At 44.0% G+C, this 14,760-nt stretch overlaps 2 protein-coding genes across 2 annotated transcripts in view; both read left to right on the forward strand.

The window, feature by feature from the left end:
• NDUFAB1 (NADH:ubiquinone oxidoreductase subunit AB1) overlaps nucleotides 1-14,760 on the forward strand; it is a 1,133,838-nt gene that overhangs the window by 37,773 nt on the left and 1,081,305 nt on the right. The gene's annotated exons all lie outside the window — the stretch shown is intronic.
• LOC126944406 (putative uncharacterized protein FLJ45256) lies at nucleotides 4,830-5,434 on the forward strand (the record flags this gene model as incomplete). The annotated part of the gene is given in 2 exon segments (XM_050773860.1): nucleotides 4,830-5,297; nucleotides 5,300-5,434. Coding segments are annotated over 2 exon segments (603 nt in total), but the record flags the coding sequence as incomplete, so codon positions are not given.

A 14,760-nucleotide genomic window follows, 5' to 3' on the forward strand; every position in this document is an offset into this window, starting at 1 on the left:
TCAGAGACTCAGGCTCACTCTGTTGAAAAGGGAGGTTGGCAAGGCTCAGAGAGGTGTTTAAAGGCACACTAGCACAAAATGAAACTTTTTCCTTTTTAATCAGAAGTGCTGCAAAGCAACCAAAGGAAGAATGACTTTCTCACTGTGTAATTCAATGACATCAAATGTTCCATGTTCTTTCCCACCTAAGGTCATGGCTGGCCTTAATTAAGGGTGAATAATTACCTCTTCTCAGAGGGGGCGGGAGAGGCAGGGCAAGAAGTAGGCCCTACAGCAGAGCATCTCTGCTGCATCTAATTATTCTGGTGGCCAATGCCAGGTGGAAAGCATGGCCTTGGTGATAAAAATGGAGGCAAGCATGATGCCACTTTCAGACTGCTTAAGTAGTTCAGAGGCACAGAAGCCCAGTGGGGGAAGTGCAGTAGAGCCGAGGGACGGGTCCAGATCATGAAGGCTTTGTAAATTGCACTTATTCACTGAGTAAAGTGCAAGCACTGAAATATACATACATATATATATACACATATATATATAATTTTTTTTCCTTTCCTTTCCTTTTTTTTTTTTTTTTTTTTTTTTGAGATGGAGTTTTGCTCTTGTGGCCTAGGCTGGAGTGCAATGGCGTGATCTTGGCTCATCGTAATCCCCACCTCCCGGGTTCAAGTGATTCTCCTGCCTCAGCCTCCCAAGTAGCTGGGATTATAGGCATGTGCGACCATGTCTGGCTAATTTTTGTATTTTTAGTAGAGACGGGGTTTTACCATGTTGGTCAGGCTGGTCTTGAACTCCTGACCTCAGGTGATACACCAGCCTTGGCCTCCCAAAGTACTGGGATTACAGGCGTGAGCCACCACACCCAGCCTATATATGTAATGTTTTAAGACACAGGGTCTTGCTCTGTTGCCATGACTGGAGTGCAGTGGTGCAATCCTGGCTCCCTGCAGCCTCAAACTTCTGGGCCCAAGAGATTCTCCTGCCTCAGTCTTCTGAGTACCTGGGTCTATGGGCATGTGCCATCACGCCCGGCTAACTAAAAAAATGTTCTTGGTGTGTTGCCCAGGTTGGTCTCGAACTCCTGGCCTCAAGTGATCCTCCTGCCTTAGCCTCCCAAAGTGCTGGAATTAAAGGTGTGAGCTACCATGCCCAGCCTACTGAAATATATTAAACAGTGGAATGACATGACAGCAATAATAGCTATCATTAGTAGGGCACTATGCACTCACTAGTCATTGAATCTTCATAACAACTCTGGGGTAGGTAATACCATCCCTGTTCTACAGATGAGAAAACTGAGGCTTAATGAGTTTCAGTAGTTATCCCAAATGTGGAAGACTGACGACAATTCTCCTCTGCTCCCTATCTGTGACAGTGCGGTCACTTTGCTAAGTGACTTTGCAGCTCCTCTTATTAAGAGAGAAATCCGTTGTCCTGCCCACTGGCCTTGTGATCTACTCGGACCACAATAGTGCAGCAGATGGCATGATGGGTCAGTTCCAAGTCTGGGCCTCAAGAGGCCTCGTCAGTTTCCTGGGAATTCTTTGGGAACCCTGTTGTTGCCATGTGCACGGGGCCAGGCCTGTCTTCTGCAGAATGAGAGGAGTCCATTTGTTCCAACTGAGGCCCAGGCATGGGACAGAGCCTAGCCAAGACCAGCAGAGCCACCACTCCAGCCTGCAGCTGATCACAGATACATTAGAAAGTCCAGATGAGACCAGAAAACCCACTCCCACTGACCAGTGGGCTCATAAGCGGTAAAGAGTGGTGTTCTTTTTATTTTTATTTATTTATTAGAGATGGAGTCTTGCTCTGTCACCCGGGCTGGAGTTCTGTGGTGCGATCTCGGCTCACTGTAACTTCCACCTCCTGGGTTCAAACAATTCTCCTGTTTCAGCCTCCTGAGTAGCTGGGACTACAGGCGCGTGCCACCATGCCCTGCTAATTTTTGTGTTTTTAGTAGAGATGGTATTTCGTCATATTGACGAGGCTGATCTCGAACTCCTGATCTCAAATGATCCACCCGCCTCAGCCTCCCAAAATGCTGGGATTACAGGTGTGAGCCACCGCACCCAGCCAAGAGTCGTGTTCTTTTAAGCAATTAAGTTTTGGAGTGACTTCAGTTAGTAAAAGCTAATTAGATAACCAAGATAAGCCAGTGAGAAAATGTTAGAGTTGAGATTTGTTCCAGCTGTCACCACTGCCCCTGCCATATATACATATATATACTTTTTTTTTTTTTCTGAGGCAGGGTCTTGCTCTGTCATCTGGGCTGGAGTGCAGTGGTGCGATCATAGCTCACTGGCAGCTCCGAGGCTCAAGTGATCTTCCCACCTACTACTGAGTAGCTGGGACCACAGGCATGTGTCACCATGTCCATCTAATTTTTAAAGTTTTGTAGAGATGGAGTCTTGCTATGCTGCTCAGGCTGGTCTCAAACTCCTGACTTTAAGCCATCCTTCCACCTCAGCTTCCCAAAGTGCTGAGATTATAGGCGTGATCCACTGCTCCTGGCCCATTTATTCTCTTGAACATCATTTCTCACAAGCACTCAGAAGGTTTCCCATTTATGTTGGTATGTACCATTTCTTCAGTACAACCACTCACAACTTTCCAATCAGTTGGAAAGGAACCGCAATCAGTTGCCCCACACCACCACCAACACCTCACAAAGTATGATCGATATACTAGCAGAACATAGATAGACGAGTTGCAGGGAAAGATTTGTCCCTGCAAGCAAATTTTCCACAAGTGACACCTTCAATAATTCTTGCAAGGCAGTAGTTCTCAACCAGAGGTGATTTTGACCAGCTAGGGGACATTGACAATGTCTGGAGACATTTTTTATTGTCGTAACTGGGAAGGGAGTGCTACCAGCCTATAGTGGGTTAAAGGCCAGGGATACTGCCAAAGAAACATCCTACAATGTACCAAACAGCCTCTCAGAACAAAGAATTATCCTACCCAAAATGTCAATAGCGCCGAGGTTGAGAAACTATTTTAAGGTAATATGGAACAAGGCTATTGTTAAGACTGTGAAGAGAACACCTTTGAGCAGTGGGTCTCGACCCTGGTTACACATTAGATTTACCCAGTGAATTAGAAAGCAATGAAAACCTAATGCTCCGCCCCGATTCTCTGAGTCTTTGACTCAACTGGGATCGGGCCATTTACCAATTCTCTCCAGGCTGAATGTGGTGGCTCATGCCTGTAATCCCAGCGCTTTAGGAGACAAAGGCAGGAAGATTGCTTGAGGTCAGGAGTTTAAGACCAGCCTGGACAACATAGCAAGATCCTGTCTCTATAAGAAAAATTAAAAAAAAAAAATTAGCCAGGTTTAAAAACATGTGCTTGTAGTCCCAGCTACTCAGGAGGCTGAGGTGGGAGGATGGCTTGAGCCCAGGAGTTCAAGGCTGCAGTGAGCTATGATTGCATGCACCACTGCACTCCAGCCTGGGCAACAGAGTGAGACCTTGTCTCTAAAATAAATAAATAAATAAATAAATAAGTTAGTTTGTCCTTCCTCCTCATCAGATCAGCCTCTCCACTTCAAATCTTGCCCCTTTGATGTCAGAATCTGGCTGCAACCATCCCCGTGATCCTGCGGAGCCTCGTACCTTACCTCTCCTGGCTTCTGTCTGTCGTCACTTTTGTTCTCCACCACCCTTGCCTCAATCAAACACTTTTTCTCTGATGCAAAACTCTACCTCCTCATAGATTTCCGTAAGACCTTCATTTACAGAAAGTGTTTTGGGACTTCTTATAGTTTTTTTTTTGTTGTTTGTTTGTTTGTTTGTTTTTGTGGTGCGTGTGTGTGAGATTTGGGGATTACTGCAAGGCACCCTATACACAAGCGTCTTCTGGTATCTCCCTACTTTATTTTTTAATTTTATTATTTGGAGACAGGGTTGCACTCTGTCCCCCACACTGGAGTGCAGTGGCATGATCTCAGTTCACTGCAATCTCTGTCTCCAAGGTGCAAGGATTCTCCTGCCTCAGCCTCCCGAATAGCTGGGATCACAGGTGAGCGCCACCATGCTCAGCTAATTTTTGTATTTTTAGTAGAGACGGGGTTTCGCCACGTTGGCCAGGCTGGTCTCGAACTCCTGACTTCAGGTGATCCACCCGCCTCCGCTTCCACCTCCCAAAGTGCTGGGATTATAGGTGTGAGCCACCACCCCCAGACTCCTTACCTTCATTTCCCCTTCTCTTCTGTTCACTACAGGGTTAACTCAAGAGGCTTGGGATGGTTAAACCCTGCACATCTCAGAGGAGGGACTGGCCCTTCACCTGTTTCTGTAAGATAACTGCTAACAGCTTAAAATATTCTGCCTGATAAGAAGACTTCTGTATATCTGGGGCCTTGGGCCATGCCAGATAGTTGATGCTAACAATATGATTTATGGTGGGTGCCGGGGTCATGCTGTATCAGCCTGACCTCTGGAGGGGCTGGATACTGGGTAACTCATCCCCAATAAAAGCCATGGATACTATGGCTCAGGTGAGTTTCCCTGGTTGGCAATGTTTTGTGTGTGTTGTCACACATCATTGCTGGGAGAATTAAGCACTGCACACATGACTCTCTAGGAGGGTACAGGTGGAAGCTCCTGCCTGGATTCTGCCCTGAGCACCTTTTTCCTTTGCTGATTTTATTTATCTATTTATCTATTTTTGAGATGGAGTCTCGCTCTGTCGCCACAGTTGGAGTGTGGAGGCTGGATCTCGGCTCACTGCAACCTCCACCTCCCACGTTCAAGTGATTCTCCTGCTTCAGCCTCCCAAGGAGCTGGGATTACAGGCGCCAGCCACCACGCCTGGCTAATTTTTGTATTTTAGTAGAGATGGGGTTTTGCCATGTTGGCCAGGCTGGTCTCGAACTCCTGAGCTCAAGTGACAAGGCTGCTGGCCTCGACCTCCCAAAGTGCTGGGATTCCAGGCATGAGCCACCGTGCTCGGCCCCTTTGCTGATTTTTAATCCATATCCTTCCACCGTATTAAGTTGTAACTGTGAATACAACGGCTTTTTTGAGTTCCGCGAGTCTTTGCAGCAAATCGTCAAACCTGAGCGTGTCTTGGGGACTCCCCGACACATCTTCCCACTCCCTCTTCTCTCTTCTTGCTTCCTCTGGAGTAAACTAAAAGAGGCCCCTGCTTGCCTTTTGCAAGGCAGTTCTGAACACACTGAGATCATTTGTGATCTCATATCCTCTTCTAAGCAATTCATCAAGAAATTTCTTTCAAATAAACCCAGTGCTCTTCATGGAGGTGATGCTGGTGAAAATGACTTTCTCCAGCTTATTACATACGTTTGCAGAAGCTCCTGTTTAAGAGTTTGAGCACATATATGTGTGTGCCTATATACCAGCACATGCATGCATGCTCACAGCTGTCATGCCTTCACCAGAACCAGGACGAGGAGTTACTCTATTGCCAGAATTGAAGAATCATTTCCACATATTGTGAGGCCAGAGAAAGTACGATGAAAAATACAGCTGCCAGCATGCCTATGTGTGGCCTCCCTTCACTACCTGCTCGCACTGCTAATGGCCCTGTGGATTCCACTGCATGGATCTGTAATTTTCTAAACCATTTCCCCTAATGTTGGATACTTGGGTTATTTCCAACATTTTTACTTTTCCAAATAAGGCACCCAAAATGATTCTTGCAGAGTAATCATTAGGCTCTTCTATAATTATCTAATTATCCTTTTTTTTTTTTTTTTTTCTGAGACGGTCTTGCTCTGACACCCAGGCTGGAGTACAGTGGCACGATCATGGCTCACTGCAGCCTCGACGTCCCACGCTCAAGTGATTCCACAGTCTCAGCCTCCCGTGTAGCTGGGATCACAGATGTGCGCCACCATGCCTGGCTAACTTTCTGTGCTTTTTATAGAGACGGGGAATTTTTTGTGTTTTTTTTTTTTTTATAGAGACGATGTCTCACCATGTTGCCCAGGCTGTTCTGGAACTTCTGGACTCCAGTAATCCTCCCGCCTCAGCCTCCCAAGGTGCTGAGACTACGGGCGTGAGCCACCGTGCCCAGTCATATAATTATCTTAAGATAAATTTCTAGCCGGGCGCGGTGGCTCAAGCCTGTAATCCCAGCACTTTGGGAGGCCGAGACGGGCGGATCACGAGGTCAGGAGATCGAGACCATCCTGGCGAACACGGTGAAACCCCGTCTCTACTAAAGAAATACAAAAAACTAGCCGGGCGAGGTGGCGGGCGCCTGTAGTCCCAGCTACTCTGGAGGCTGAGGCCGGAGAATGGCGTGAACCCGGGAGGCGGAGCTTGCAGTGAGCTGAGATCCGGCCACTGCACTCCAGCCTGGGCTACAGAGCGAGACTCCGTCTCAAAAAAAAAAAAAAAAAAAAAAATTTCTATACATGGAATTTCTGAATTAAAAAGCACAGATTTTTGTTTGTTGGTTGCTTGGTTTTTAGAGGCAGTATCTCACTCCATTGCCCAGGCTGGAGTGCAGTGGTGCAATCATAGCTCAATGCACCCTTGAATTCCCGGGCTCTAAGAGTCTTCCTTCCTCAGCCTCCCAAGCAGCTAGGACTACAGAGTACATATGTTTTTAAGATCTTTGATAGATTATACCTTTTGGGGACTGTATCAGTTAAAAACTCTACCAGTACTGTAGAAACATGATCGTGTCTCTGTTTCCTTGCCACACTGGGCATTAATTACTCACTCCATTAATGAGTTAATTGCACCATCAATAACAGTATGGTAAAGTGTGACACATTTACACTACAGAATATCATGCTGTAAAGAATAAGGTTGTAGGCCAGGTGAGGTGGCTCACACCTGTAATCCCAGCACTTTGGGAGGCCGAGGCAGGCGGATCATGAAGTCAAGAGATCGAGACCACCCTGGCCAACATGTTGAAACCCTGTCTCTACTAAAAATACAAAAATTAGCTGGGCGTAGTGGCAGGTGCCTGTAATTCCAGCTACTTGGGAGGCTGAGCCAGGAGAATCGCTTGAACCTGGGAGGTAGAGGTTGCAGTGAGCCAAGATGGCGCCACTGCATTCCAGACTGGGGACAGAGTGAGACTCTGTCTCAAACAAAACAAAACAAAACAAAGCAATTTAAAGAGAAAGACTTCTAGGTGAGGTAAAAAAAAAAAAAGGCAAAAACCTGACTTTGGTTGAAAACAAAAAAGTATGCCATACAGTTTCTTAGGAAAACTGAAATTAAAAGTATAAGCAAAGACATACCTTATTCAGTGATACCATGAACTTGAGAGACTCAGAAGGGGAAGGGTGGGAGGGGGCTAAGGGTAAAAAACTGCACGTTAGGTGCAATGTACACTCCTCCGTTAACAGGCGCACTAAAATCTCAGAATTCACCGCTATATAATTCATCCACATAACAAAAAACCACCTGTACCCCTAAAGCTATTGAAAGAATAATTTTTAAAAAGACATACCAGAAAAAGGTTAAGAAAAAGAAAGCTGAGGCCGGGCGCAGTGGCTCACGCCTGTAATCCCAGCACTTTGGGAGGCTGAGGCGGGTGGATCATGAGGTCAGGAGATCGAGACCATCCTGGCTAACACAGTGAAACCCCGTCTCTGCTAAAAATACAAAAAATTAGCTGGGCGTGGTGGCGGGTGCCTGTAGTCCCAGCTACTCAGGAGGCTGAGGCAGGAGAATGGCCTGAACCCAGGAGGCAGAGCTTGCAGTGAGCCGAGATTGCGCCACTGCACTCCAGCCTGGGCAACAGAGCAAGACTCTAAAAAAAAAAAAAAAATTGAATTAATTAATGTAGGAGCAAACTCTTTGGGGTGAGTTGGTTAGAGTAAAATAAATAATTGAAAAGTCAAGTAATCAGGGGGAAAAAAAAGGAAGAAAGCTCAAAAACACGACATTAGAAACAGGGTGGGTGGGGCTCTGTGGCTCACATCTATAATTCCAGCACTTTGGGAGGCCGAGGTAGATCGCTTGAGGTCAGGAGTTCCAGACCAGCCTGGCCAACATGGTGAAACCCCGTCTCTACTAAAAATACAAAGATTAGCTGGTTATGGTGGCATGTGCCTGTAATCCCAGCTACTTGGGAGGCAGAGGCAGGAGAATTGCTTGAAATGGGGAGGCAGAGATTGCAGTGGACCGAGACCGCGCCACTGCACCCCAGTCTGGGCGACAGAGTGAGTGAGACTCTGCCTCAAAAACAAACAAGCAAACAAAAAAGAAACAGGGTGGAGGAAATAACATAACAAAGAGGAAATGAAATGACTTTGTATCTTGCAAACTGTGCAATTAAATTTGAAAATCTGAATGAAGTAGATTATTTTCTAGAAAAACATAACTAATTGTCCACAGTTTTAGAACTCTGAAATAACAGTAAGCAGAAACAAAACTGAGAATGTTAACCAGCTTCCCACCCCAAATCCACCACACCAGACACACAGGAGTTTTAGATAAAGTCTTCCAAATAGCCAAGAAATAAGCAATTCTGCTTCTATATAAATTGTATCCAGGCATGGAGAAATAAAAGATGCTCATACTTTTTGTCAAAGCCACATCAAAACCTGAAAATCATGTCACAAAGAACAACTATATAACAAAACTCACTTATGAATATCTTATCTTAAATAAGATATTACCAAAGAAAACCCAGCATATTTTAGGAATGTAGGAAACGCTGTTTTAGGAAATCTACCAGTAAGCAACACTCACCATATAACTTGGCTTTAAAAAAAAATGCCATAAAATTGTCTCAAAAATGTAATGTTATTAGCATAGAATTGACAAAATATTCTCTTACAGCTTTCTAAGTCTCCACTGTATTTTTGGCTAAACTCCCTTTCTTATTTCCTTTTTTTTTCTTTTTTTCTTTCTCTGTCGCCCAAGCTGGAGTGCAGTGGCACGATCTCGGCTCACTGCAACCTCTGCATCCTGGGTTCAAACGATTCTCCTGCCTCAGCCTTCCAAATAGCTGGGATTACAGGTGCGCGCCATCATGCCTGGTTAATTTTTGTATTTTTAATGGAGTCGGGGTTTCACCCTGTTGGCCAGGCTGGTCTTGAACTCCTGACCTGAAGTGATCCACCCGCCTCGGCCTCCCCAAGTGCTGGGATTATAGGCATGAGCCGCCATTCCCTGCCTTTATTTCCAAATTTTGAAATATGTGCTCTGTTTTCTTTGATAAGTCTCTCTAGAGGTTTGCTGTTTTTTGGGGGGCAGGCGGATAGGGGCTCACCGTGTCACCCAGGCCGTAGTGCAGTAGTGTGATCATCGGTCACTGCAGCCTTGACCTCCCAGGCTCAATCAATCCTCCTGCCTCAGTCTCCCAAGTAAGTAGCTGGGACCACAGGCGTGCACCACCATACCTGGCTAATTTTTGTATTTTTTGTAGAGGACAGCGTCTTGTTATGTTACTCAGGCCGTTCTCCAACTTCTGGGGCCAAGTGATTCTTTTGCCTTGGCCTCCCAAAGCGCTGGGATTACAGGCATAAGCCATCACTCCCCGCCTCTCTAGAGTTTTATTTTATTGATCTTATCAAAGACCCAGGTCATGGTTTTATTTAGCATTTATTTATATTATTTGTTTCAGTAATGTCTGCTTTTATTATGTTTGATTCTGTCTACTTGCTACTTTGGGTCATTTTGTTCTTTTTCATACTTCTTTTATGTGAAACATTTTATTTTTAAAATCCTTTCTTAATAAAAATACTTAAAATAACAATTTTGCCTCTGATTACAGGGTTGTTTACATCTTATCAGTTTTGAAAGACAGAGTTCCTTTGTTATTTTGTACATAAACAGAAACTGCCATTTTAATTTCCTCTTTCCCCCAAAATAATTTCTATAAATGATTTTTGAAAGTTCTAAATATTTTGGTTTTTTGTTAACCTGATGTTATTTATTTATAGTTTTTTTTATCAGATAATTTGACTTGTACAATTTCTGCCTTTGGAATTTTTTAAAGTGTTTATTTGGCCTGATATATTATCATTTTAAATATATGTTCTATGTATTTTTGAAACGCATACGTATTTCATTTTCTCTTTTTTTTTTTTTTTTTTTGAGATGGAGTCTCACTCTGTTGCCCAGGCTAGAGTGCAGTGGCATAATTTCGGCTCACTGCAACCTCTGCCTCCTGGGTTCAAGCAATTCTCCTGCCTTAGCCTTCTGTGTAGCTGGGATTACAGGCACGCACCACCATGCCCGGCTAATTTTTTTTTTTTTTTTTTTTTTTTTGTATTTTCAGTAGAGATGGGTTTCGCCATGTTGGCCAGGCTGGTTTTGAACTTCTGACCTCAGGTGATCCACCTGCCTTGGCCTCCCAAAGTGCGGGGATGATAGGCCTAAGCCACTGCACCCGGCCTCATTTTTCTTTCCTTTTCTTTTCCTTTCTTTTCTTTTTCTTCCTTTCCTTTCTTTCTTTTTTTTTTTTTTTTTTTTTTTTTCTCCAAGTTCTTGTTCTGTCACCCAGGCTAGAGTGCAGTGGTAGTGCATGGCTCACTGCAGCCTCCATTTCCCAGGCTCAAGTGATCCTCCCACCTCAGCCTCCCGAGTAGCTGGGACCACAGGCACTCACCACTATGCCTGGCTAATTTTTTAAAGTTTTTGTAAAGACAAGGGTCTCCCTATGTTGCCCAGGTTGGTCTCAGACGCCTGTCCTCAAGTGATCCTCCTGCCTTGGCCTCTCAAAGTGTTGGGATTACAGGCATGAGCCACGGCACCAGACCTATGCTTCTTGCTATGTGTCTATTTATTAATTCTGTTATTTAAATCCTGTTCTTTTGTATTTTGTTCTGTCAAAATGAGAATAGTTTGTTAATCTTTAGCTCAATTTTAGTTTTGTCAACAACTCTTTTTTTGAGACGGAATTTCACTCTTGTTGCCCAGGCTGGAGTGCAGTGGCACGATCTTGGCTCACTGCAACCTCCGCCTCCCAGGTTCAAGCGATTCTTTTACTCCAGCCTCCCGAGTAACTGGGATTACAGGCATGTGCCACCACGCCTGGCTAACTTTTCTATTTTTAGTAGAGACGGGGTTTCACCATGTTGGCCACGATGGTCTCGAACTCCTGACTTCAGGTGATCCACCTGCCTTGGCCTCCCAAAGTGCTGGGATTACCTTTTCTTTACCTCATAGATGTTCATACATGTTTTTATCTTTGGGCGAGATTATACCATTTACTGTGAAATTATATTCTGTCCAAAATGTTTTTGGTTGTGTGTCTGATTTTGTCCAAAATTGGTGAGTTTTAGGTTAAAATTAGTAATTTAGTAAAATTGCTGAAATTTACGTTAAATTACAGGTGATTCTTTTTTGTTGTTATGTGTTTTTTTATTTTTTATTAATTTTTTTTTGAGACGTCTCACTCTGTCGCCCAGGCTGGAGTGCAGTGACGTGATCTCATCTCATTGCAACCTCCACCTCCTGGGTTTAAGTGATTCTCCTGCCTCAGCCTCTGGAGTAGCTGGGACTAAAGGTACATGCCACAGAAATTAGCACCACGCTCGGCTAATTTTTGTATTTTTTAAGTATAGACGGGGTTTCACCATGTTGGTCAGACTGGTCTCATACTCCTGATGTCAGGTGATTCGCCCTCCTTGGCCTCCCAAAGTGCTGGGATTACAGGCATGAGCCACCGCGCCTGGCCTACAGGTGATTCTTGTAGGGACCATTATTAAAAATTTTCTGCAAATCATGAAGCTATATCAAGGTGTTGAGCTTAACCATTAAGCACAGTGTAATCATTCATTAAGCCTGTCCAGTTTGATTATGCATTCTGGCATTTTGTAAGCTGCTCTGCCTAGCAATATATAGATTTATTTGATATGTTAACATTGGCTAATAAGCCAAATGCAGTGGCTCACACCTGTAATCCCAGCATTTTGGGAGTTCAAGGCAGGAGGATTGCTTGAGGCTAGGAATTTGAGACCAGCCTGGGTAACATATTGAGACCCCATCTCTGCAAAACATTAAAAAATTAGCTGGGTGTGGTGGCTATGCCTGTTGTCCCATCTACTTGGGAGGCTGAGGTGAAAGGATCACTTGAGCCTGGGAGGTGGATGCTGCAGTGGGCCATGATTGAACCACTGCACTCCAGCCACAGAGAAAGTCTCTGTCTGCCCCTGCCAAAAAAAAAGTTAATAATTTTTTCCCCTAAGATCTCAGCTCAAAGTACTATCTCTTCAGAGAGGTCTTCAATCTAAAGTACAGTCCTTTAGTCTAAAGTATCACCCTAACTAGGCCTTTTTTTTTTTTTGTGATAGAGTCTCACTCTGTCACTCCAGGTTGGAATGCAGTGGTGCCATCTCGGCTCACTGCAACCCGCACATCCTGGGATCAAGTGATTCTTGTGCCTCAGCTTCCCAAGTAGCTGGGATTACAGGTGTGCGCCACCACGCCTGCCTAATTTTTGTATTTTTAGTAGAGACGAGATTTCATCATGTTGGCCAGGCTGGTCTCGAACTCCTGACATCAGGTGATCTGCCCCCCTCAGCCTCCCGAAGTGCTGGGATTACAGGCATGAGCCACCGCACCTGGCCGTTAATAGAAGTATTTTTTAAAATTAGTATTACTGTTCTATTTCCTTTGTATTTCTGATGTATTTTAGATCACCCCCACTTTTTTCCCCTTAATGCTTTTGATTCACTTTGCATTAGGCTTGTCTCTTGGAAACAGGACGTAGCTAGATTTTAAAAATCTATTCCGAAGGGCTTTGTTTTCCACAGGGCTTGCTGTCCTTTTATTTTTGTTATCTCAGGTCTCATCATTGTCATCGTGGTTGTCTTCTCTGAGGTGAACACTCCCTTGTTTATTTTTTCTTCCTGTCATTTGCAATGTGAATCACGCTGTCTTTGTCGGGGTTATTGTTCTACTGCTTTATAGATTTGTTCATTCCAGTTTTCTTCTCAGACACACGTCTTCTGCTTAGATAGTTCAGAGTTCCCATAAGCCTGTCTTAGAAGAAGGCTGTGGTCTTAGGGAAGTGGAATGCAATTTCAATTTAGAAAATGGTTGGAAGCGAATGCTCCCAAGAAGCTCCAATTTCAGGGTGCTTTTAAACAAAGTTCAAGAGAATTCTCAGGCCTCTCTGCTGATTGAATTCTCTTCCTTGGCTAATCTGTTTACTCAGTCAATGTCAGATAGTGCAAGGGTAATTTTGAGTTTGGGATAAGGATTAAATGTTCAATCCACGTCCTGTTGTCCCTGAGGTAAACTTGCTCTACAGGGAGGTAGAGAACTAGCACTATTCATTTAAAACTGGGTTTCTGTAATGTAATGAAGGGCACGTTGAGGATCCCGAAACACTCCTGGATCTGTCCCCCTCTTATTCCGTCTTTCATATGTTGTTTGGGTCCAGTTGCCTAATAATTACCACTTAATCAGCATATGTATTTATAGGATAAAGGAAGAACACCAAAGAAAAGAACAGTGATTATGAAAACAAGTGCTGTAAGAACAATTGGTGTGCTGGAAAATGTTGTGGTCAGTGGGTTGGATGCCAATCGGTGCTGAGGTCTGGAGGTTTTAATGTAATAGCAGCTTGGGATGGGTAACCTGGATATTAGCCAAAACACTGGTGGAGAAAAGCCTCATAAATTAGTTTTGATTACTAGCATTTGCCAGTTTCAGTTTACAGAAAGGCCACCATATAATTTCTGTATCTTCTTTTTGGAGAATTACTTTTGACATTTGCATTAAATATTACGCCATGGGATAACACTTATCTAGCCACCATATAATCTGGATTGCAGTGAATTCTACTTAATTGGCTTTTTGTTCATCTTTTCATTTTGATTAACAGTTTCCTTTCTTAAGTTCTTTTATCCTAAATTAATTTTAATTATATGAGTAATACATACATGCATGCTTCTTATTAAATCCAAGTTCATCTAAGTTCCCTCTCTCCAAGTTCTTTTATTCTAAATTAACTTTAATTATATGAGTAATACATACATGCATTCTTCTTATTAAATCCAAGTTCATCTAAGTTCCCTCTCTCCTTTCATAGAGGCACAGAGAGAACCACTCTGGTGTCTCTATCTATCTATAATCAAAAAGTTAAAAAAAAGTATATATTTTGTTTTTAGAGAGGGGATCTTTCTATATTGCCCAGACTGGTCTCAAACTCCTGACCTCAAGCAATCCTCCCTTGGGAGCCATCACACCTGGCATCTATCATCAATTTTTTTTTTTTTTTTTTTTTTGAGACGGAGTCTTGCTCTGTCACCCAGGCTGGAGTGCAGTGGCCGGATCTCAGCTCACTGCAAGCTCTGCCTCCCGGGTTTACACCATTCTCCTGCCTCAGCCTCCCGAGTAGCTGGGACTACAGGCACCCACCACCACGCCCGGCTAGTTTTTTTGTATTTTTTTTAGTAGAGATGGGGTTTCACCGCGTGAGCCAGGATGGTCTCGATCTCCTGACCTCGTGATCCGCTCGTCTCGGCCTCCCAAAGTGCTGGGATTACAGGCTTCAGCCACCGCGCCCGGCCTATCAACTTTTAAAATGACATCACATTGTACAACTTTCTCTTTTCCTCCCCACCTAGTAATATGACTTAGTAATCTAACCATGTGCCTATTTTTTATTTTATTTTTTATTTTTAAATTTCTTTTTCTTTTATTAAGATGGAGGGGGGGTCTCACTATGTTGCCCAGGATGGTCTCGAACTCCTGGGCTCAAATGATCTTCCCACTGCGGCCTCCCAAAATGCTGGGATTACAGGGGTGAGTCACCGCACCAATGTGTCTCTCATGTTTTTATTTTTTTTTGAGACGGAGTTTTCCTCTTGTTGCC

Source organism: Macaca thibetana, chromosome 20, assembly GCF_024542745.1.
Source record: "Macaca thibetana thibetana isolate TM-01 chromosome 20, ASM2454274v1, whole genome shotgun sequence".
NCBI lineage: Eukaryota > Metazoa > Chordata > Mammalia > Primates > Cercopithecidae > Macaca > Macaca thibetana.